This window comes from Dama dama, chromosome 25 (genome assembly GCF_033118175.1).
Source record: "Dama dama isolate Ldn47 chromosome 25, ASM3311817v1, whole genome shotgun sequence".
Lineage (NCBI taxonomy): Eukaryota > Metazoa > Chordata > Mammalia > Artiodactyla > Cervidae > Dama > Dama dama.
The window spans coordinates 53,255,153-53,280,469 of record NC_083705.1 but is presented as its reverse complement, the minus strand read 5'-3'; the positions used below and the strand labels follow the sequence as shown (position 1 = coordinate 53,280,469).

Here is a 25,317-nt window from a genome sequence, read left to right as displayed (position 1 = left end):
ATGGAACTGAGTTCTAATATATACCAGACACTGAACTAGGGGGAAAGAATCTATATTTTCAGGGAATAAATCAAACTGAATAGATAAAATGGAACTATTTTTACAAAATGCAGTAAAACAAAATGATAATATTTATGTTTATTTTACATAACGGTAACATACACAGTGGAAGAGTAAATAGTTCAAAAGATACAGGCTAACTCTTGAAACCTGACCTTTGCCCTCATGCTCTCATTGATGTACTGGTAGATTGAATGCAGCTGTTCAAAACTTCCCTGGAAATAAAGGTCACTTATAACTTTTTCTTGTTGGGTACTTGATATGTGAATGGAAAAGCAGAAATGTGACTCTAAAATAGACTTGCTGGTCCAGACAAGATGTGAATAGAAAACATTTGCAAATGGTCACAAGAAATTTCCTTTCAAAGGTCTGAATTCTTTTCCAGGAAGAAATCAGTGAACCATCATGTTTCTTAACATGTCAGAGAATGTTAAAATACCAAGGACTGTATTGTTTAAAGTGACATATCACAGTAAGAAATTGATTCACACTAACACTTATGATGTAAAACATTCTGACAGTCCTACCTAATATAATCAACTTTTAAAAAGAAATAATAAGTATACATTTGGGAAAAAGAGTTTACTTTGACTTAGAATATTTGAAACATTTTTAAGTCTTACAATATTGTAATAAGACTTCAGTCAAAGATGGAAAAGCTCTATACAGTCAGCAAAAACAAGACAGGGAGCTTACTGTAGCTCAGATCATGAACTTTTTATTACCAAATTCAGACTTAAATTGAAGAAAGTAGGGAAAACCACTGGACCATTCAGGTATGACCTATATCAAATCCCTTATAACTATACAGTGGAAGTGAGAAATAGATTTAAGGGACTAGGTTTGATAGACAGAGAGTCTGATGAACTATGGATGGAGGTTCGTGACATTGTACAGGAGACAGGGAGCAAGACCATCCCCAAGAAAAAGAAATGAAAAAAAGCAAAACGGCTGTCTGAGGAGGCCTTGCAAACAGCTGTGACAAAAGGGAAGGGAAAAGCAAAGGGAAAAAGGGAAGATATTCCCATTTGAATGTAGACTTCCAAAGAATAGCAAGGAGAGATAAGAAAGCCTTCCTCAGCGATCAATGCAAAGAAATAGAGGAAAACAGTAGAATGGGAAATACTAGAGATCTTTTCAAGAAAATTAGAGATACCAAGGGAACATTTTATGCAAAGGTGGGCTCAATAAAGGACAGAAATGGTATGGACCTAAAAGAAGCAGAAGATATTAAGAGGTGGCAAGAATACACAGAAGAACTATACAAAAAAGATTTTCACAACCCAGATAATCACGAAGGTGTGATCACTCACCTAAAACCAGACATCCTGGAATGTGAAGTCAAATGGGCATTAGGAAACATCACTATGAACAAAGCTAGTGGAGGTGATGGAATTGCAGTTGAGCTATTTCAAATCCTGAAAGATGATGTTGTGGAAGTGCTGCACTCAATATGCCAGCAAATTTGGAAAATTCAGCAGTGGCCACAGGACTGGAAAAGGTCAGTTTTCTTTCCAATCACAAAGAAAGGCAATGCCAAAGAATACTCAAACTACCACACAATTGTATTCATCTCACATGCTAGTAAAGTAATGCTCAAAATTCTCCAAGCCAGGCTTCAGCACTACGTGAACCGTGAACTTCCAGATGTTCAAGCTGGTTTTAGAAAAGGCAGAGGAACCAGAGATCAAATTGCCAACATCCGCTGGATCATCGAAAAAGCAAGAGAGTTCCAGAAAAAATATCTATTTCTGCTTTATTGAATATGCCAAAGCCTTTAACTGTGTGGATCACAACAAACTGTGGAAAATTCTTCAAGAGATGGGAATACCAGACCACCTGACCTGCCTCTTGAGAAACCTGTATGCAGGTCAGGAAGCAACAGTTAGAACTGGACATGGAACAACAAACTGATTCCAAATAGGAAAAGGAGTATGTCAAGGCTGTATATTGTCACCCTGCTTATTTAACTTATATACAGAGTACACCATGAGAAACGCTGAGCTGGAGGAAGCACAAGCTGGAATCAAGATTGCCGGGAGAAATATCAATAACCTCAGAAAGGCAGATGACACCACCCTTATGGCAGAAAGTGAAGAGGAACTAGAAAGCCTCTTGATGAGAGTGAAAGAGGAGAGTGAAAAAGTTGGCTTAAAGCTTAACATTCAGAAAACTAAGATCATGGCATCTGGTCCCATCACTTCATGGCAAATAGATGGGAAAAGAGTGGAAACAGTGACTGACTTTGTTTTTCTGATCTCCAAGATCACTACAGATGGTGATTGTAGCCATTAAATTAAGAAACGCTTACTCCTTGGAAGGAAAGTTATGACCATCCTAGACAGCATATTAAAAAGCAGAGACATTACTTTACCAAAAAAGGTCTGTCTAGTCAAGGCTATGGTTTTTCCAGTGGTCATGTATGGATGTGAGATTTGGACTATAAAGAAAGCTTAGTGCCAAAGAATTGATGCTTTTGAACTGTGGTGTTGGAGAAGACTCTTGAGAGTCTCTTGGAATGCGAAGAAATCCAACCAGTCCATCCTAAAGGAGATCAGTCCTGGGTGTTCATTGGAAGGACTGATGTTGAAGCTGACACTCCAGTACTTTGGCCACCTGATGTGAACAGCTGACTCATTGGAAAAGACCCTGATGCTGGAAAGTTGAAGGCAGGAAGAGTAGGGGACAACAAAGATGAGATGGTTGCTGGCATCACTGACTCAATGGACATGGGTTTGGGTGGACTCCAGGAGTTGGTGATGGGCAGGGAAGCCTGGTGTGCTGCAGTTCATGGGGTCACAGAACTGGACACAACTGAGTGACTGAACTGAACTGAACTGGTTCATGAAACAAGCATCGTCACATCATGAAGCATTTTTTCAAAATCGATATTCAGAGTTTTATCCTCACAGGTAGCTGCACTGTAATATATCCGCTGAGAATAATTATGAATGTATGACCCCAACAGATGTACAAACTGACAAAACTGCTTGATGACACAAACCACCAATCAAAAGAGGTGGTATTGCAAAGCCTCTGACTCAGAGTTAAATTTTTGTGGCCTAAACCACATCATTACCAGACTTTTCCTCTGAGGGTACTTTCCAGTGATAGAGTTAGGAATATTTAATTAGACCCCAGGCAGGAAGAAGTAATATCACTGGGCTGAGGAGACGGTGGTTGGAGTTTGGGTTTGCCAGAGTAGACAGACACTAGAGAGCACAATCTTAAGGAGGAGACAGTAACAGAAAACGGAACCCTCAAGTCTCTGTTAACATCTCTAAGTTGATGTCTAAACTTTACATGAACAATACCTGACTTTCATAAACAGTAGAGAATGTCAGCAAGAAGGCTAAGGAGTTGTGGATTTCGCCAGTAGGAAGTGGAAGAGTTTAATATTGCCAAGTTATTTTGGGTTTGCAACTACATCAAACTTCCTATAGAGCTCAAGAAGAGACAAATCCCAGAAATAATGACAAATTGATATGGTTCAGCCATACTATAAAGCAAATTGAGTGATAAAACAACTAGGGTGAAATATTGATAACTGGTAAATCTTGCTGAATGATATATAGTTCTTTGTACAATTTGACTGACCCTCCAAATGTCTGAAATTAATTAAAAATAAAGATAAAAGAAATGTACAGGAGTATTGACTGGATGATATTTGATTTTTATATTATTAATTAATCTTCTAACCTCTAAGCACATTGTACTTCTCCATTTTGGTCTCCTTTAATATTTCTAGCTTTCATAGTTCAACATAAATTCATGAGAGTTACAGCTTGTTCATATCACTTGGAATTTTCTGTCTTTTTATTCTTGGTTGTTCTGGTATTTGAGTAGTTTAAATCTACATATCCATAATGTTTATTAATTTGGTAGAACAGGACATAAAATGTGATTGTTAATTTTAAAATTTGATTAAAACAAAACCACTGGTTTAAGAAAACCAGTTACTCTCAAACAAGATTAATAAAACATACATATGTATCAAAGTAAGATACTTGCAAAGATCAACTGTTGAGAGTCAATGATACAGACAGAACTTTAAAGGCAAGCAGAGAAAAATGCTAATTATATAAGGGCAACAATGATAAGAATAATGACTGACTTCTTATTGAAAGAAATAGAATCCACAGTGCAATGCAGCAAAAATTTAAAGTGCTAAAAAGAAAAAAGAAAAAAAAAACCTCTCAGATCAGTTGATATTTCAATATTCAATGAAAAATGTTTTTTTTCAAAAATAAAAGTGAAATAATAATATTTTCAGATTAAAAAGAGCTAAAAAAGTTTGCTTCCAGCAAACTCACACTGGAAGTAATGCTAAAGGAAGTTTTTGGTTTGAAGGGAAATGATAACATACAGAATTAAGGTCTACACAAGAAAATAAAAAGCATGGCTAGAAATGGTAATCACTTAATATAATATGAATTTTTAAAACTCTTTTGCTTTTAAACAGGTAATAAAATGCCTAAATAATAAATGATAGCACGGTATGAAGCAATTTGAAATACATACAGGAGGAAAATATATAACAAAACTAAAACTAAAGTCCTACAGGCATGGGAGATTACAATGTTGTAAGATTACTATTTTAATTGTAAACATGTTGGAAGCAATTATAAAATATAAAATATTGACTCCATTTACAGTATAATTTATAAGGTAGTAATTATTTTGGAGTAAAAGTGATTCTAAAGTATATTTCTTTGAAGTTTTCTCTGCTGTTTTTGTGATATATAGTGTCAATCTCTCAGGACCCAGATTAATAAATACTCAATGAAAATCTATTGAGATAGCACCTGAATATTAATTTGAGTAAATATATGATGTCAAACACTTTGAGAAAATAAAAAGAAAATCTAACACAAATTCAAAGTCCAAAGGTCACTTATTGTGTATAAGAAATAAGCTAGTAAACCAAAATAATTAAAATTCTGCTATAAATACAGTTTTGATGGATGACTTCATAACTTTGACAGTAGATTCTAACTGGGGAGAATGAAGATGGGCTTCATGTAGGAGGAAGCACTTGACGTAGGACTTAAAGGAAAAGAGAAAAGATGAGATTATGGGAAAAAATGTTAGCTACTTCCTGGAAAAGGGCCTATGAAATGATCAGAAAGAGGTCAAGTATTTTGAAAAGGAAAGTTTTCACTTTGCCTGGAGCTTAGGCTATTTAATTATGGGAACACAGAACAAAAGCAGGAATACACAATGACATTGAACACTGAATTCTACTTAAGTAAATTTAGGTTATTCTTCCATAGACATTTTATCTAAGAGATTGATATCATTCAAGAAACTAATGGGAGCCTTATAACACAGGGATCTCACTTGGTGCTCTTTGATGACCTAGATGGATGGGAAGGGGTGAAGGTTGGGAGGTCCAACAGGGAGGGAAGGGATATGTGTATACAAATGGCTGATTCGCTTTGTTATACTGAAGAAGCTAAGACAACATTTAAAGCAACTATAAAAAAGAAAGAAATAGTGTGCAACGTATTTCTGAGAATTAAAAATTAAATAAAGTCAAGTGAAAAGTCTATTTACTGTGGTGATACAGTGGTACAGGGCTGTGGTGTTACAGTACAGGTGGTGAGGGGATTGGTAGTAAGAAGGAAATGATAGGACTCTGTTGTAAAAGTAGATTTGTATAGAATTCAGTATGAAATAAGCCTTTGTAGACTCTCCTGAGCACCTCGCCTTAATGCTTAATATTTTTCTCATATGTCCTTAGTTTTAAAGAACGAACCTATAAAGAGCATTTTTGGGATACAATGTGCCCATAAATCAGATGCAGCTGCTACCTGGACTGCACCATAAGTAATAACATTCTAAAACCTTTATAAAGATCATTTATTTAGATTCAGAAAAACACTATAATGTTCTATAACCATTTATCAAATAGCCTTCAGGAAATTTCAGTCTTTATTTCTGTCTCTGTACAAATCATACCGCCATATTCTACCTAAAAGCCTAAGAGAAAATCGCCTATCCAAGAACAATATTTTATATTATCTTGGGGGAAATATTAATATGTAGTGAACACATCAACCTATAAAAGTGCAAGAGAGAGAGTTATTCCACCACCTGATACTTAATCAAATGTAAATCTGACTCCTAATCATTTGACAATCGGTACTTCTGTTTTGCTTCATTTTTGTTAACACCTACATTAATACTATCCAGCTGCAACCAAGAGTTTCATGAATGTTAAAGCTCTTTTCTAGTTTATAATTTTATGATTACATTTTGGATGATTTCAGCTATGGAATAGTACATGTTTTTGAATTAAAACGATAAATAATTGACAGCTATTCTGTAAAAAAGATAACTTGAATTTAGATGGTGACTATTAATAGGCAGCTCAACAATTGCCCTGAGCAAAGTAAGCATAAATATTACATATCTTTGAATTAAAATATATTTGTCAATTAAGTTGATATATTAAAATTATTTTATGGATATTAAAATTTCCTTCAAAAATAATAATTGCCCCCCTCCCACCCCATCCGTCTGCATGAGGCAGACCCCAGGGAAACAGCCCCTCTTTTTCTACACACTCCCCCAGTCCCCCAGCCCCACTACTCCACCTCCCGCCCCGCCTTTTGTAAGTATGTGAAAAGGAAAAAAATGCAAATGTTGGAGTCTTGGCCAGAGCGCCTCCCTCCAGCTGTGACTCTAACTATGTAATAATGTACAGAGAAGGTTGTTGGTGTTCTAAGACTGTGTGGCTGTGCAATTTCTGTACATTTGCAATTAGAAATATTAAAGATTTATTTAGCTATTTAAAAAAATAATAATAATAATTGCTATATCTGTAAATTTGTCTCTTCATGCAATAAATGTGTTTTAACAGCCAAATATTAAAATAATAAAATTAAATCCTGCTAATTAAGTATAGACATATGATCAGTTGATTATTAATCCATAAGTACAGATTTTTCAAGATCTAAACCTAATGTATAAAAAATCAATTGTGTATGAAGTTTCTCTATAAGAATAGTAGGAGCCTTTGCTATACTTCTTAAATTTGCTTTAATTATTCTCTTGAGCAATATTAGTATTGCCCAAGTAATTCAATCACACATCTATTCACATTACTGGGAAATTACATGGCTTTGTTATGACTTTGTAATCTTCAAGAATAAGAACCAAAGGTTTCCCTCGTTGCAGAAAACAGAGTCAGTAAACCTCAGCTTGCATTATTGTGAAAACAAAAATGCTTTTAATTTCAACATTTTTTACTTTTCTCTTGTATTACAAAGACCTGAAATGACATAAGAAAATATTCTACAATATTTCCTTATAAAAATATCCTCACAATTCACCCCTTAGTCCTCCACTACACCCTGACATTGAAAACAAAATGATCATCCCAGAATGTGCTCCACTCATGATGAATTCGTACACTAGTTCAACAGGGATTCACATCCCATGATGTATATAAAAACATCACAGCATGGAATTTTCAGCATTTCATAGTGGTGGTCTAATTTCACCCCATTAAACTAGCTTTTATTTAGGGGTGTGTGTCTGCGTGTTTCTTGCTGTATGCAATCCCAACCCTTGGATTTATCCACATGAAATTTTAAAGTTTTTTATTAGCACTTCCTAGCTACAGACTCAGCTCCCTTCCTCCACAATCCTAGGAAACAACAGGAATTTGGAGTTTAAAAATCTTAATGATTGGGGCATTCAACCCACTCACATTTAAGGTAATTATTGATAGGTATGGTCCCGTTGCCATTTACTTTGTTGTTTTGGGTTCACGTTTATACAACCTTTTTGTGTTTCCTGTATATTATCTAGGGTGAAACAGATCATCAGCCCAGGCTGGATGCATGAGACAAGTGCTCGGGCCTGGTGCACTGGGAAGACCCAGAGGGATCGGGTGGAGAGGGAGGTGGGAGGGGGGATCAGGATGGGGAATACATGTAAATCCATGGCTGATTCATGTCAATGTATGACAAAAACCACTACAATATTGTAAAGTAATTAGCCTCCAACTAATAAAAATAAATGGAAAAAAAATCTTAATGACATTTTAGGACTTCCCTGGTGGCTCAGACGGTAAAGTGTCTGTCTACAATGCAGGAGACCTGGGTTCAATCCCTGGGTCAGGAAGATTCCCTGGAGAAGGAAATGGCAACCCACTCCAGTACTCTTGCCTAGAAAAACCCATGGATGGAGGAGCCTGGTGTCCATGGGGTCGCAAAGAGCTGGACAAAACTGAGCGACTTTCACTAATGACATTTTAATTTAACCTAACAAGAATCTGAAGTTTGGGAAAGTTAGCTGACTTATAACTTTTGCACTGTTATTGAACCTTGTAAGCTTCATGTTTAGTGTGTGTACACTTGTATATTTATGAAATTTCATGGCTGCCACTTTGTTTGTTCTAAGACTAATTCAGTTTGTTCTAAGACTAATTTAAATTCAGGATTGAACCCTAGATTTTACAACCAAGGATCAGATACACTTCTACCTTTCTACAATTTTATATCAGTTAAACATTAATATAGCTTGTCATATTCTGTGATACCTAGCTTCTGAAAAATAAGGAAAAAAAAAAAAAACCTTTGAAAATTTCTTCCCATTAGAAGCTCCTATTCTTTCCCAATCTTGACGCATGGTAAATATAGTAGGTCTTCACTCAAGGTGTTGCCACTGCAATGGATTCTTGAAGATTAAGTTAAGTTCACCCAAGGCAACCAGAGCAAGGTGGTCAAAAAGACAATATGTGTTGTGTTCAAAAGATTAATTTGTCATCATAACTCAAGTGTTTGACCAAGTTCAAGGTTGAGAGCTGAACTTTATTTTCCCAAGCTGTATATGCAAGTTAGCAATAAAGTCAAATGCCAGGAGAGCAGATTAGGAGAGAATTTACAGAGATTAAGAGTTTAATAGGGCTTTCTGGGTGGCTCAGGTGGTAAAGAATCTGCCTGTGATGCAGGAGACCTAGGTTCAATCCCTTGGTGGGGAAGATACCCCTGGAGAAGGAAATGGCAACCCACTCCAATATTCTTGCCTGGAAAATCCCATGGACAGAGGAGCGTGGTTCCCTACAGTCCATGGGGTTGCAAAGAGTTGGACCCAACTGAGTGACTTACAGAACAGAAAAGCTTAATAAATGCTAAGGAGTAGTTGAAATCACATTTTTATAATGAACTAAATAGGTGGTGACAGCATATCTAAGACAAGGTCTTCTTACAAAAGAGATAAAGTATTTTTTTTTCCAAAAAGTGTTTTATTTTGTTGAAGTTTTTCTTTCATATGAGTATTGTTTCCATTGGTTATATAAAAATATTTGACACATAGTTTTAGTTTGAATATCCTCATGTGAAAAATTCTGCTATTTTAATGTGTTTTCTATTTTGGGTTCATGATCTTGTTGAAACTTGTCCGTGATCAAAGTGAGTTTACTTTCCCGAGATAAGGGATAAAATATTTTATGAAAAGCAACTTAATAAAAGCAGCACCCACTTCACTATTTTTTGACAGATTATAGAACTAACTAAAAATGAATAAGGAGCAAGAAGATCTAAAGCATAATGTATATTTTTAAATGTCAATGCAGTAATGGTGATCAGTTAATCAATGTGCAATTAATATTTAGAAAGAAATATTTCTGTTTATGGCTAAAAATAAGTGCTTGTAGAGGAGCCTTGATTACCTTAAGATTACTAGTATCTCTTTTTATCTGTATCTATTCTTCTGTATCTGTGAATCTCCAAGGATAAATCCCTTTGTGCAAGGCCCCATGAACTGAATGTGTCCTTTACACATTGCCTTAGGAAAAGAATCATAAGGCAATTTCAAGTCCTTAGACATAAACATTTGTCAGTTGAACTTGTAATATCCTGATGTGAGTTATTAAATATAGTGTGAAAAGTGATATTAAATGAGGGATTTTGGAGGGTGCCATGTGGCTAACCTAAGGCAAAATAAGAGAGAAAAAAGAATCAGGAAGTGAAATGCATGGAGCAAAATGAGTATGACTTATGGAACCGGAGGAGAGAGATATCAAAAGAAAAGGAAATAATAGGTTTCTGATAAGAGAAGTTGCCTTTGAAAAAAATATATTCTGTCACACAAGGAGAGTAAAGAATTAAGCAAGATTTTGTCTATTTCACCAATATTTCTGATCTAATAGCAATAAGCATAACTTTTGTAATACTGGGTACTTTTCACATTTTCATTTTTGTCTGATTCTATCCTATTTGCCCAAGTTGCCAGTGAGTCAAGCAATATTTATACCATTAGAGTCACTTCTAGTGTCTTGTGCCAAAAATAAAAATAAATAAATACATGACTAATGGGAAATGTTAGTATTAATAATTATTTGTTTTGTTTTATGCTCAGAATTTGAAACTACCTCAGCACTGGGCATAAATGGGATAATTCACAGTGTAAAAAAAGAATTAGTGTATGTGTGGAATAGAATGAATGTGATTGGTAAGAGGACAATAGATAATCAGAAAATTCTGGATGGCAGAAATAATGTCACCTATTTCAAGATAGAGCAGAAAGAGGAGAGAGGCAATAACTCTATTTCATCAAAACTGGATACAAGAAGGGAGCTATGTATTCCCTGATGCCATTTGATCCTGATTGTTAATGAGTAAGTTTTCACTTGATGCAACTGGAATGGAATTAAGTCTGTCTAAGGGTAGTGTCTTTTTCCTAGTTCTTTTTTTTTTTCCCCCTTTTCTTTTCTTCTTCCCTCTGCTTTAAATCCTTCGGTCTGGATTATAGGCAAGATATAGTTCATTTTGACTGATTAGGAGACAGAGGCATCTAGAAGTATTCAAATTACTTATTTTTCATATACTTCATACTATTCTTAATAACAACAAATTATTCATCAGCAGAGACTAATATACTTTAGCAACTATTATATATTACAATTGCATTTACTTCACCTTATATAATGCATCAAATTATTTTTACTCATGACTTAATTTTCAAAGAATTAAAAAAAAATCTTTTAGATACATGCACATAAAATTATATCATATCTAGCTGGTCAGTAGTGAATTAAGTTCACAAACTGTTTATTCTTTGAGGCTTACTATGAATACTGATTTAATCTAACTACCTAAATAAATCACATTCCCCACATTATCCTACTGAATGAATTGACAACATGATACCTCTGCATATTGCCATTAGTCAAATACTTTAAAATAATTAGTGACATGGAAAATTGATGTAAAAAATAACTATCACTTTCAACTTCTAGACTTATCATACAAAAACTCTTACCTTGCCTACGTATTGTGTGTCTGTACCTGTATACTCTTCCAACAAGAAGAACTGATTCCACATCCAGCCACGCTTGGTGCGATGTAGCATTTTACCATCATCTTGTGTCAGACCCAGTATCCTTTCACTTGGTAAATCACTGTTACCTTTTTCTTGAAATGGGATAGCATCAGTTGTATGATACATATAGGCCCAGATGAACAGTGATAGGCAAGGATAAGTCCTCATTATTTGTGGCTTCAGCAGGAAAACAAATTCAATGTACTGTCTTTTTCCCTGAAAAGTAGTAGGAGAAAAATAGTTTATTAGGTTGTGTTTCTTTTTCATATAACCTGTAAACTGCAAAACTTTTCTGAATATTATTTAGATGTCATAAATAATATATTATTGACATATTTTTGATGTATATCAATGGATTATCATTAAAAACTTGTATCAATAGTAAAGGAGAAATATATAGGAAAAAATAAACAGAAAACAGCTGAATTACTGTTACTGTATTATGACATGTAAATGTGAATATATTAATATTTTTAAATATTCATTATTTTGAAAAAGAGTAAGCTCTATAATACACAAAAGATCATATCAAGTTCCTAAAGTCCTCAAGACCAATGAAAGTAGAATATTTACCAATATATAAATATATATGAGCAAGAACACTATTTTCTGTCCATAGTCTACCAAATTTCATAAGCTGTTTCTCCTCTTCCACCTCTTTCTCTCCTTTCCCTTTTGTTTTTCTTCTATAACATATTGAGATGTTGCCTCAAGGCAAATTAAATTATACCAAATATACTTTGGATTGTGTCTTTAATTACTTAGCACTGTAAGGTTGATCCTTTACAATCAATAACTTTTTCCCCAAATATCAGTTGAGTAAGCAAGGAGAATGTGCTCTCCTCCTGTTCAGGAACATTTTAATATTAAAAAAACACATATTTATTTCAAATAATAATAATAACAAAAAGGAAAACACAAAATTAGTATTGCAAAATTAGATAGGCAGTTCTACCTATGAGATAATTTGATGCAGAATTTTTTAATGTTTTGGTATTTCAAAATTAATTTTATCTATTAGTACTTTGCTTTAATTTGAAACATATATAATCTAGAACATTTGAGATGTTGCTGCTAATTATAATGATTTGATAAGCAAGAACAACCCATCTCAAACTAGTACGGGCAAAAATAAATAAGTAATTCATTACATTATAAAATCAAATTAAGTGTGGAAAGGAGAGGATGAAAGGAATAGAGAAGCAACTGGGCCCTTCCTGCTCATGAAAACTGAGAATTAGGGCCTTGGGTACTGGAGTTCTTTTTTTTTCCTTTCTCTTTCTCTCTCACTTTTCTCTGGCTTCAACCTAAGCCTTCTCAACCTGATGAAATCTGCAAATACATGAATTTAAGATTCAACATCTTCCAATGGAGAAAGCAACTGATAGCCTTTTCTATTTTGAGTTTAAAAAACAAAAAAAATCCTAGAAATGGACTCTAATTTACCTGGCCTAGGCCAAATGTCCAGTACTAGACTATGTACCTGTGGATTTAGTTGCAGTTATCAAGTCATAAAATTCATGTATAACCCACAAGCTTGGCTTATCCCTTATTATCTGAGACTTCTGGATACTTACCTACATCACAAGGTCTCAACTACTTCTTTTATAAAAAGAGAAAAATCAGTACCTGTCTCATAAAGTAGTTATTTATTTTATTTTGAACATTTATCACAAAGTCATAGCTATTTGTAATACAAAGATTAAATTTTTATAGTAGCATATACCTATGAGAACACTGAGGTGTGAAGAATTAACTAATTTGACAAAATTCTTACAGATAGTACATGTTGGAGCTAGTTTTTAGATTCTCAGGTTTAAACTTATTTTTACATAATATAATACATGTAGCTTATAGTAAATCAGCACAGCTCTAGCATACAATTCCCCAGCATGTTAGTGTTTTCATTATCAATCAATGAGGTTTGCTCCCAATGCATACCAATATAATAAAGAATGGATACTTGCTATGGTACAGACCTATTGGCTTGTCAACCTATATGTACTCTAATTTCCATACCTATTATTTTTTTAAAAAAGTTCTTACTTAACAAAATACACATATGTAACCACAAATCTACACACTCTTCCAGAACGAGAGAAATCAAAGTCATGTTATTGTTTTTAACTCTGAAAGCATGAGTGGTGATAATTTTTATTGATGGGAGAAATTTTCACTTATTGAGGTATGAGAAAGTCATTCTGGCTTATACATGATTTAAGTTGAACTTTATGCTAATTAAAAAAGCCTACCTGTGGTATATTGAACATACATTGTAAATCTGTTTTAACCATTTAAGACGAGAGTACATTTGAAAACCAAAACAGAGTAATTGCGGTTTAGTCATCCAAAATGGACATAGTTTCAGACATGCTCCTGCATCACCAAGAACCTGAATTTCCTGATTCAGATTCAACAACACCAGTCGTTCTCAAATTAACATCCCTTAGCAGCTGCAACATTATGGTTTCAAGGTCTTCCCTTTTAACTCTGCAACCATTTTGGACACCAACTTATCCTTGCTTAACAAGCATCCTTACTTCTTGCAGTTCCAGTCCTAGTTCTTGACAAGCAGCTTATGTAATTTTTAACACATAAAGATTTTTGTCTTTATCAGTCGTCACCATTTTGTAGTCCAGCAAAACACAATTCAAATTCTTGATTCAGTGTCTCTGGAGCTCTTGTGCTCCATTTGGCTCAGAGAAGACCCTTTGATTTTTCTTACAATAGATTGTTTATTACTTCCATCAACAACCTCATTATAGATTGTTCATTGATCATTCCTGTTGACTCTACATAACTAGTAGTAATCTTGTAAACTACTGGAAACTGGTAAATTTAACCACAACCATTAAAACTGTGAAATAAATTTCAGAATAGCACAACAGCAAATAATACTTGCAAAACATTTAATGAAAAGTATCTAATGGCCAGTAGTTTAGACTATGCCCCACATTTTATTTATTAGGGATGAAATTGAAAGTGAAGTCACTTAGTCATGTCCAACTCTTTGCGACCCCATGGACTGTAGCCTACCAGGCTCCTCCACATGGGATTTTCCAGGCAAGAATACTGGAGTGGGTTGCCATTTCCTTCTCCAGGAGATCTTCCTGACCCAGGGATTGAACCTGGGTCTCCTGCATTGTAGGCAGACACTTTACTGTCTGAGGCACCAGGGAAGTTCTTTATCAGGGATAGTATGGTAGAAAATGAGCAGTCAGAGAATCTCAAGAATAACTGTTACACGTGTAAATCTATGGCTGATTCATATCAATGTATGACAAAAAAAAAAAAAAAAGAATAGCTGTTAACTCACTTTGATAAATAATCACACTTCCTTAGTAGACTACACTGGGTAACCTTGTTTCTTTCCACTGAGAGATTTCCATGAGAAATTGAAGAGCGCTCTTCATTTCCTGTCATTTGTTCTGTGATACCTATTTTAGGTAGAATGTAAGTCTTTAAGCTGAAAAGTTCAGCAGTATTAGATGGAGCCAAAGACAGGCAGAGGCCAGCATCCCACAGGTCTCTATAATCTATCATAAGACATTTGCTTTCATTTCAGTGCAAAATGGAAAGCTCTTGGAAGGCTTTACATGCCATGCTTAGAAAAGACCAATTTGGCTACAGACTGGGAAACAGGTTAGAGGATAGGAAAGGATTCAGGGAGACAGTTAAAGTCTATCACTGTAATCCAGAAAGTGATGATGATAGCTCACAGAGAAGTGGTTTGAAGTGGACACCGAATCTCTGCTCAGATTTCCTTTGATTCTTTAATATGGCCACATACACACACTTCATGCACTGCAATTTTTGTATGCTTTGCTTCTAATGGCCTGCACCTGCTACTCTCTTTGAAGGACTTCCCTTGGTTACTGGAGCCACTTTGCCCACAGGCACAGGGAGACTAAAGTGCCTGCGAGTTTACAACTGTCTTTCGTGGAATCCCTGAGCCACTGTTTAACAGGTGCAGAAATATTAAAAACCAATATGTTATTTGGATCCCGCAGCTCCCCTAAAGAATCATGCTGAGCCTGGACTGACTGAAATAACACTCACTTAGACTCTTTTTCTTGTCTTGTTTTCCCACTCTCTCCCACACTTCCTGACCTGGAAGCAATCTGTTAACCAATCACTTGCACCCAAATCCTTGCCTGTTTCTGGGGAACCAGACCTAAGACCAGAATAAAATCTTCATAGTCAATATTCAAAAGAGAATGTTGATTGCATTGATTTAGTTCAGTTCAGTTGCCCAGTTGCAGCCAACTTGTTGCGACCCCAAGGGCTGCAGCACCATCAGGTTTCTCTGTCCATCATCAACTCCCAGAACCTGCTTTATAAACTCATGTCCATCGAGTCGGTGATGCCATCCAACCATCTCATCCTCTCATCCCCTTCTCCTCCTGTTTTCAATCTTTCCCAGCATCAGGGTCTTTTCTAATGAGTCAGTTCTTCGTATCAGGTGGCCAAAGTATTAGAGTTTTAGCTTCAGCATCAGTCCTTGTATTGATTATAAAGTATTAAATAAAGGAGGAATAAATTATTGTATTAGATTATTAGTTTGTGAACTAGGCAAATGATTGAGCAAAATCTTGAGCCACTTTTGAGTGTCATTTATATCAGGAGGGGGGAAGATTCATTAGAAAAACTGTTTCATTTTTCTCTTTGTTCTTGGTCAAAATGAAGCCTTTTTTTTTTTTTTTTTTACTGCTACTACTAACATTTCAGCATAATAATAGGAATCAAAGTTATTCACTGGTCTACTGACTTTATATAGTTTAATTTATCAGTTTATGGCAACCTTTTAAACTAAAGTCTTCTATAACTCCTCATAGTTTTCATATTGTAAGGAAACTGAGGCACAGAGAGTTTAACTGGCTGCACAAGTTCACATAAATAGCAACAGAAAGACTAAAAACTAAAGCCAGGCATTCACTTGCAGTTGGGCTCTACTGCTCCAGAAATATACTACTAACATCTGTGATGCTGGCAACTTACATTTATTCCAACTTGCCTTCTGTGTAGTAGGCACTGTGCTAAGTCTTTTTTCAAACACAGTTTCTATATTTTCCTCATAACCATATTACAAGGAAAGTATGACCATACTAGAAAGAGGGGTAAACTGGAACTGAAGTAACTTGCTAATATCACAGAAAGTCAGGAATCTGTGGGAAAGCGGAAGGGCCTAGGACTTGAATTCTGTTGGACTGATATCAGTGTTCCTGGTATTAATTGTACTACTGTAAAGAAATATTGCTTCACATGCAACTTATCTGGAGGCCTCCTTGATGACCTTTAAATGCTTGCATAAATCAAGGTTTTGCCTTACTCACACTCTGACCTTGAACAATGTTACCTGGTTCATCCATAGTCAACACCTTCTCATTATTTTCAATTTCTATGTCATATTTTGCTTTCTTTCAAAATCTTCCAAAATAACCTTTTCAAAAATAGCTTAGCCAACTTCAGTCTCTATTGATTTCTTTCATACCATCCATTTATTTCTTTCATATAATTTACAATGATTTTAATTATATATTTCATTTAGTAGATTATATGTTTATTGACAGTTTCGTCTAGTTATAATGGATGGTTGTGGGATATTTTGTGTCCTGCATGAAACAATTATTGATATACCATAGGTACTTAATAAGTATTTGTAAAATTAACTTATTAGTTGATTCATGCCTAAATTGGATAATCCTCATTTGAGCCAGGGATCAAATATGAGATTGATGATATCTGATTGCATAAGTATCTAATAAAGATACAGAAAGAGATTAACTGGGAGGAAATGTGCTTTTTAAAAGAGTTCTGGTGGAAAAAACGTCTTAAAAAAAAGAGTTTCAGTGTTTTTTCTAACAAGTAAAACTCATGCTGCAGTGAAATAAGACTGATGTTCATAAAAGTTTGCATAACATGGGATTAAGTATGAACTTCACACAGTGACTGGTATAAATTATAGACTGAACAGTGAAGCCCTTTTATTAAATATCTTCTTTATTTTCCTCATGATTCTAAGCGTAACTCATTCACCTTTAGGAAAAATTATTGTACCCCCTTGTGTGGTCAATTTAACACCTGTACATTTCTCAACTCTTGAACAATAGTGCACATCATAAAGGGTTCTATTGTATTTGTTTTTAAATTTAGCAAGCTCTTATCCCATAGGGTTTATTAAAAATTCTTCATATCCTTTATTTATTCAATAGCAACAAGCTGGTTACTAAATTTTCTATGGTTAATTATCTCTATCAGCCTAAAATGCTCTGCATTTTAATCACATTTTTGTTGATAAATAAAAAACATCAGATGTATTGTGAAGTACCATATTTTAAGGTTGGTTCAATCTTGATTTTGTAATCAAGAAATTCACTAAGTGTTGTTAACTTTAAAAACTGAAAATTATTTTATTATCATTCTCTTGTTCTCTTAATTATGTTTCAATTGCATTTGAGAAAAATGACTGTTGGGTATTCGTGAACCAAGAAAAAATGTAAATTACTATGATTAAGTAGGATGTTCATAATATAAAACTACCAACCAGACTTGAATTATATCATTATTTCTTATCCTTAACTCAGACAAAGTATTTTCAAATTTCCAACCATGTTTTTCAGGCAAAGTTTCTGAGATAAAATGTACACACAAAACAAGTGTATATGATTGATTTTAGTATCTTATTTTAAGATTTGTAGTCAACAATCTACTTCCACACACATTAACATATTTATCTAAATGAAAACAAACAAACAAGCAAAAGAAACAACAAATAAACCTCTGGGGTTATGGTCGTATATTCTGAATCCTTTTCCAGATGAGATATATAAAGTTTGGAGAGAGAAAGAAAACTATCAATATTTCTGATTACCCAGTTACTCTGTGGATTTGGCAAATGGCATACATATGTTGTTTTCTGCTTGTCTAGTGATCTTTCCAACACACTATTGTAGTTTATTATACTGTTTGGTGAGATAAGTCTAACAGTTTAGCTAGTTAAATGATGCATATACAAAGAATCAATACTATGAATGTGAATAGACACCAAAATTACAAGTCTTGTAAGTCTTTTAATCAAGGATCTATTGAATATTTAGGAACCTATGTTTTAACATATCTATTTTTCATAGTAATTGATACTTCTCATATTTACTATATAAATACACATATACATATGAAATTTATCATTTTGTTATATTTATTTAATATATATATTTTTTCTAAAATAATTTACTGATTCTTTCTCAATAATTTCATGTTCAGTTATTGGCATCTTGATATTTGGGATTCTATCTTTATCTAATTAAATCTGGTAAACCTATTTCAAAACAAAACCAGAAATTAATGAAAGAAATAGGAACTTCCAGCTTTCTATAAGCAAACTTTAACAGTTATCACCACTAAACTAAGCCTTAAAAATTCAGCTTTAGGTCTTCTCTAGAAAACAGAGTATAAACTTGGGTCTGAAGGAAGTTCTACAACAGGTTTTGACAATAAACTATCAAAATAACAATGATAACATTATATTAAATACATAACAGGATATAAATATGTACATATAGAATTATAAAATCTGAAGACATGTAAACAATCTATTGGCAGAATCTAAGAGAAATACTCTGTAAGAATAGTGTTCTAGATTAAAAAATAAATAATAATGGATGACTCTCTATGATTTCTGGAAAACACATCAACTCTCAAACAAAAGGAGATAGGCAAGCAAATTTTTCCCCAATATCAGTGCCCTGCTGCTGCTGCTGCTGCTAAGTCACTTGAGTCGTGTCCGACTCTGTGCCCTAAATGGGACCAAAAAGATCGAAACTTATATGTGAACATCTATTACACAGATGCCCCCTTTGTAGTTGGCCAAGATACTACTGTATCTGTTCAGTTGAGGTTCCCCCCTATAATATAACAAGATAAAGAAAAAAGGGACATGTTAGGGGGTGTTATTTTGGACATATTTTAATCGGGGGATCTGCCTTACAAGTGAATCATTTTAGTCAGGGTCAGAGATGGAAAAACTGTTAAGAGATATGTTCACAACCTGTTTAAGAATGTTGGCTAGTAAGGTGTTGCTGGAATTTGATATCACAAAGAGAGACAATTTTTGCTTCTGTGTTCTTAAACACTCAAAACTGGACAAAAATACTTTCAAGTTGGTGTGGCAAAATGACATACCATGCAGCGTAAACTTGGACTATACTAAGCCTAAGGGAAATGCACACCATTTAATCAGCATAAGCACATACAACACTTTCATCTGAGGGAAGAATAAAAATCAAAGCACAACAGTGGGTCTGTGAAAATGAAGGCAATTAGATGAAGAGAAGGCTTTCCATAGGAAAGAATAATTATGCTCATATAGAAATTAAAAGTCACCAAACTCAACACTTCTCACAACCTGAGAGCCACTTGTTTTTCTCTTCTTACCCTTTAAATTTCTGCTGTTACATTTTCAGTTCACCAATAAAGAATGAGAAGCCCTAAGCCCTCACTCTCCCTAGTAGTAAAAGCAGAACTCCAGAAGTATGCACTGGCTAGCTGACTTACTCTTGCTCTCTCTATCTCTGTATATGTGTGTGTGTGTGTCTTTTTCTCCCTCAACTCCTCCTCCCCACCAGGAAATAGGTATGTGGGCTCAGGTGTCCCATGTGCTTTCCAGGAGTTGTGAGAATAAACCTTTGGGCTTTTTTTTTTTTTTCAAAGTTTTTTGATTTTTTGGTGCTGAGAGTGTTTTGCAATCATAATAAGAATGTAAGGGATGATCTAGCCATGACACTGCTTATCAGTAGGCTCAGACTGGCACAAAATATAGGTGAATAGGTAAACAAAATGGGATATACCTATATAATATTATTCAGGGGCATAAAGAAATGAGCTATCAAGTCACTCACAAAATTGAGAAAACAAATGCCTTGTGATAAGTGAAATGTTAAAATTCAGTGCTCAAGTTTGAAAATACTGAATCATTAAAACTGAATGACAGTCTGGAAAAAGCAAAACTACAGACACAATAGAAAAACCAGTGGTTGTGATGGTTTGGGAGGAAGATAATAAGGATGAATAGGTGTACAAAGGGGAACTTTTGAACAGTGAATTCTGTATGATACTACAACAGTGGCCTATATGACATTATACATTTGTCAAAACCCATGCAACTTTACTCAAAGAATTAGCTTTAATTTATGCACTTGAAAAAATCATTTAGGAATTGAAAACTGCAGAGGTTGAATCCAAGAAGGAATGCAGGCTACTACAAGAGAATCTAACATTAAAATTATATGAAACCACTTGAGTGAAGGGTGGTGAGGGGGGAGAAAGGTGCTGCTCTAAACAACTTTTGGAATGAGTCACTAAGACTAAATGGAAAGAAACTGAACATATGCATTGCCTTCTAGCCAATAAAGTTGTTTCTTCTAAGGATATAGGTTACAAATTATGCAACTCTATGTATATACCAAAATTGAACAATTAAGTAATTGGATGGCAGATATTGGAAGTCACATTTCTCACTGCTATTGTGAGAATTTACAGATAAGCAAGGGAATGAATCCTTTGGACTTCAAGGAGATCAAACCAGTCAATTCAAAAGGATATCAACCCTGAATATTCATCAGAAGAACTGATACTGAAGCTCTAATACTTTGGCCATGTGATGGGAAGAACCGACTAATTAGAAAAGATCCTGATGCTGGGAAAGATAGATGGCAAAAGGAGGAGGGGGAGGCAGAGGATGAGATAGTTGTATAGCATCACCAACTCAATGGATGTGAATTTGAGCAAACTCATGGAGATAGTGAAAGACAGAGGATCCCGGTGTGCTATAGTCCATGGGATCACAAAGAGTCAGACATGACTTAGTGACCGAACAATAAAGGAAATGAGGACAGCATAATCCATGTGGTAACAGATTAGAAATGGAGACATCAGTGAAAACTTATGTACTTTAATGTAAAGACAGATGTTTATATGTTGAAATATTTATAGATATGGGTTACACCTATGAAGTACATGTATATGTAACCCTTACTTTATTAGTTGAGATGGCTTGCCAGCAATACTATCCAGTACCAATGAACTCACCTAGTACACTGATATTAGTTTCTAATACAACTTTCCAAATTAAAGGAACTGGGGATTCATGGAGAAATGTCTGATTGTAGGACTAGTGCAGGAAACATACAAAATAAGCCAGTAGCATTTTGTAGTGCCAGTAAGTGAGTAGTAGCGTTAGTTGCTTAGTCCTGTCGTACATTTTGTGACCCCATGGACTGTAACCCTGCCAGACTCTTCTGCGCATGGGTTTCTCCCGACAAGAATACTGGAGTGGGTAGTTATTCCCTTCTCCAGGGGATCTTCCTGACCCAGGAACTGAGCCTGAGTCTCCCGCATTGCAAGTAGATTCTTTACTGTCTGAGCCACCAAGGAAGCCAGAAAGTGAAGCAGTGCTTAAAATAACACACACACGCATGTGTGTGTATATGCTCACGCACACACACACACACATACACATGCACACGCACACCCGAAACATTCAATCCAGTCGCTCAGTTGTGTCTGACTCTTTGCGACCCCATGGACCGCATGCAGCATGCCAGGCTTCCCGTCCATCACCAACTCAAACTCATGTCCTTTGAGTCGGTGATGCCATCCAACCATCTTATCCTCTGTCGTCCCCTTCTCTTTCTGCCTTTTCCCAGCATCAGGGTCTTTTCCAATGAGTCAGTTATTCGCATTAGGTGGCCAAAGTATTGGAATTTCAGCTTCAGCATCAGTTCTTCTGATGAATTTTCAGGACCGATTTCCTTTAGGATTGACTGGTTTGATCTCCTTGCAGTCCAAGGGATTCTCAGGAGTCTTCTCCAACAACACAGTCCAAACATTGCACCATCCTTAATCAATTCCTTTAACCCTACCCATGCCATCTTTGGGGGCTTCCTTAGAGGCTCAGTGGTAAAAAATTTGCCCGCTGTGCAGGATATGGAGGTTCCATCCCTGGGTTGAGAATATCCTCTGGAGAAGGATATGGCTACCCATTTCAGTATTCTTGCCTGGGAAATCCCTTGGATAAAGGAGCCTGGAAGGCGATAGTCCATGGGGGTCCACAAAACCAGACATGACTTAGCAACTAAGCAAAAGCAACAACAAACACCCTTTTAAGTCCTTCACAATCATTCGATATGCTGTTTCCTGAAAATATCCTGACAGAAACACTGGGGGAAAGATAGAAATGAACTAATTGTCTAAGACTACAACTTACATGTAATATGAGATCATACATGAAGTCATCAAAAAATCCACTTAGTAATTCTTTCACCAACTATGTCCAAAATGCCTACTCTTCTTCTAGGCATTTTTCTAGGTGAACAGAACTGCAGATTCATTAAGGAGTTTCATTCCAGTTCAGTTCATTTGCTTAGTCATGTTGGAATGTTTGTGACCCCACGGACTGCAGCCTCCCAGGCTCCCCTGTCCATCACCAACTCTCGGAGCTTGTTCAAACTCATGTCCATCAAGTTAGTGATGCCATCTAACTATCTCATTCTCTGTTGTCCCTTCTCCTCCTGCCTTCAATCTTTCCCAGCATCAGGGTCTTTCCCAATGACTCAGTTCTTCTCATCAGGTAGGGTTTATATTCTAAGGAGTTTATAATCTAAGAATGTGTTCTACATTTATAACATGAGAAAATGTGCTTATGACACATATCTGAAGAGGTAACTGAGATTACAAGTGATTTATTGAATAATATTTAATCTATCAGGAAAAGGAAATAAAATTCTATATTTCAAATTTTTAATCAGTGGAGAAGGGTATAAATACATTTTCTACTCGTGGTTTCATATTAGCTTCCAGTGTCAAAAATGAACATCAGAACGTGACAGATGCAAGTTAATAAGTGTCTCACATGCACCAGCCTACACTAAGTATTTCTCATTTAAGAAAGAACACAGTGTTAAAAAGTGTCCATGCTTAAAACTGTATTTGATTTTACACAGCTTTTCTCCCAAAGTAGCTCTAGAAAGCAGCAGTTCACACCAAACTGCTGCCCAGCTTATGTCTTAGGGTAGAGCAGGAGATTCCAGGATCAAGTGGGTGGTGGGATATGCTTGGAAGTACAGAGGAGTGGAGGGAAAATTAAGTAGTTATGGAAGAACAAGTTACAAAACAAATATGCAAGCACTTATACTAATTACCATGTACATATACAGATGGGAAGTTAATAGTTTAATAAAAAAATATGTATTATGGATTTTAAGGGCTTCCCTGGTAAAGGAATCTTTACCAGGTAAAGATTCAGACGGTAAAGAATCTGCCTGCAATCTCGGAGACCTAGGTTCGATCCCTGGGTAGGGAAGATCAAATGGAGGAGGGCATGACAACCCACTCCAGTATTCTTGCCTGGAGAATCCCCATGGACAGAGGAGCCTGGTAGGCTAGAGACCATGAAGTTTCAAAGATTTGGACATGACTGAAGTGACTTAATACACATACATGGATTTTAAACAGGAATTTTAACTTCTTTCATGAATCTATCAATCTAATGGCAATATTTTAATGCATGAATTAAGAAATAAGATGTGTAGTACTAAAATAGAGATCAATTTTATTAAAATACAGCTATCAATCTATTTTTAAAACTGATTGTGATAAAATAGGGCTTCCTCAGTGGTGCTAGTGGTAAAGAATCTGCCTGCCAATGCAGGAGACACAGGTTCAATCCCTGTGTCAGGAAGATCCATTGGAGTAGCTAATGGCAACCAACTCCAGTATTCTTGCCTGGAAAATTCCATGAACGGGGGAGCCTGGCAGGTTACAGTCCATAGGGGTAGCAAAGAGTCAGACACAACTGAGCACATGCACCCACATATATGATAAAATAATGCACATGCTTCTTAAGTAATGCAATAAATAATAAGACCTAGCAGCAGATATGATTGGTTCCAAAATTTACAAAGAAAAAGTGAGCAAACACGATATTTAGAATGTTATTTTATTTCTATTAATGATAAAGTCACAGATACTTCTAAAACTTCTGTAGATTGATACCTATAAATACAAATTTGGGATATGTTATACTTCAGTATGCAAAGAGATCCAACCAGTCCATCCTAAAGGAGATTGGTCCTGGGTGTTCATTGGAAGGACTGATGCTGAAGCCGAAACCAATACTTTGGCCACCTCATACGAAGAGTTGACTCATTGGAAAAGACCCTGATGCTGGGAGGGATTGGGGCCAGGAGGAGAAGTGGACAACAGAAGATGAGATGGCTGGATGGCATCACTGACTCAATGGACATAAGTTTGAGTAAACTCAGGGAGTTTGTGATGAACAGGGAGGCCTGGCGTGCTGCGATTCATGGGGTCGCAAAGAGCTGGACACAACTGAGCGACTGAACTGAACTGAACTGAACTGAAACTTCAGTAAGAAATTAGTATGGATATTAATGTAATGTTTCCCAGTTTAAATGTATGGACTCCATATTTTAAAGTAACAAGAACTTAAAATTTGAAAAAAAATATATTTACATTGACATTATAGATGTAGTCAGAAGAGTGGAATAAACAGCAATTGTGAAGAGGGATATGGGTTAATATCCTGAGTTTGTAACTTTTTATAAGCATAGGGGAATTTATTAACTAGTCTTTATTTTCATCATATCTATAATAGGAATCATAAGTCTATCTTAAAAGAAGGTATAATGATTAAATAACATCATGTGCATAAAGAGAGCTTGAAATACGGTTGATCTGTGTTAATTAAACTCTTTCTTTCACTCAAACTGACCTATTGATTAGGTCATTATATAATTATATTACATTAATGTGCAATAAAACATTATGCATTTGTCTAGAAAACTTTAAATGAGAGGTTTGAGAGGGTCATTGCAAACTATCACATTAACTATTTTACAGGCATAA

The 25,317-nt window shown here is 35.4% G+C and overlaps 1 protein-coding gene across 1 annotated transcript in view; it reads right to left on the bottom strand.

The window, feature by feature from the left end:
* Nucleotides 1-25,317, bottom strand: part of CDH9 (cadherin 9) — a 138,340-nt gene that overhangs the window by 71,858 nt on the left and 41,165 nt on the right. Inside the window, exon 2 of the mRNA XM_061129638.1 lies at nucleotides 11,335-11,610. Within this exon, the coding sequence (XP_060985621.1) occupies nucleotides 11,335-11,562 (228 nt within the window). The 5' untranslated portion in view covers nucleotides 11,563-11,610. The remainder of the gene's footprint in view (nucleotides 1-11,334; nucleotides 11,611-25,317) is intronic.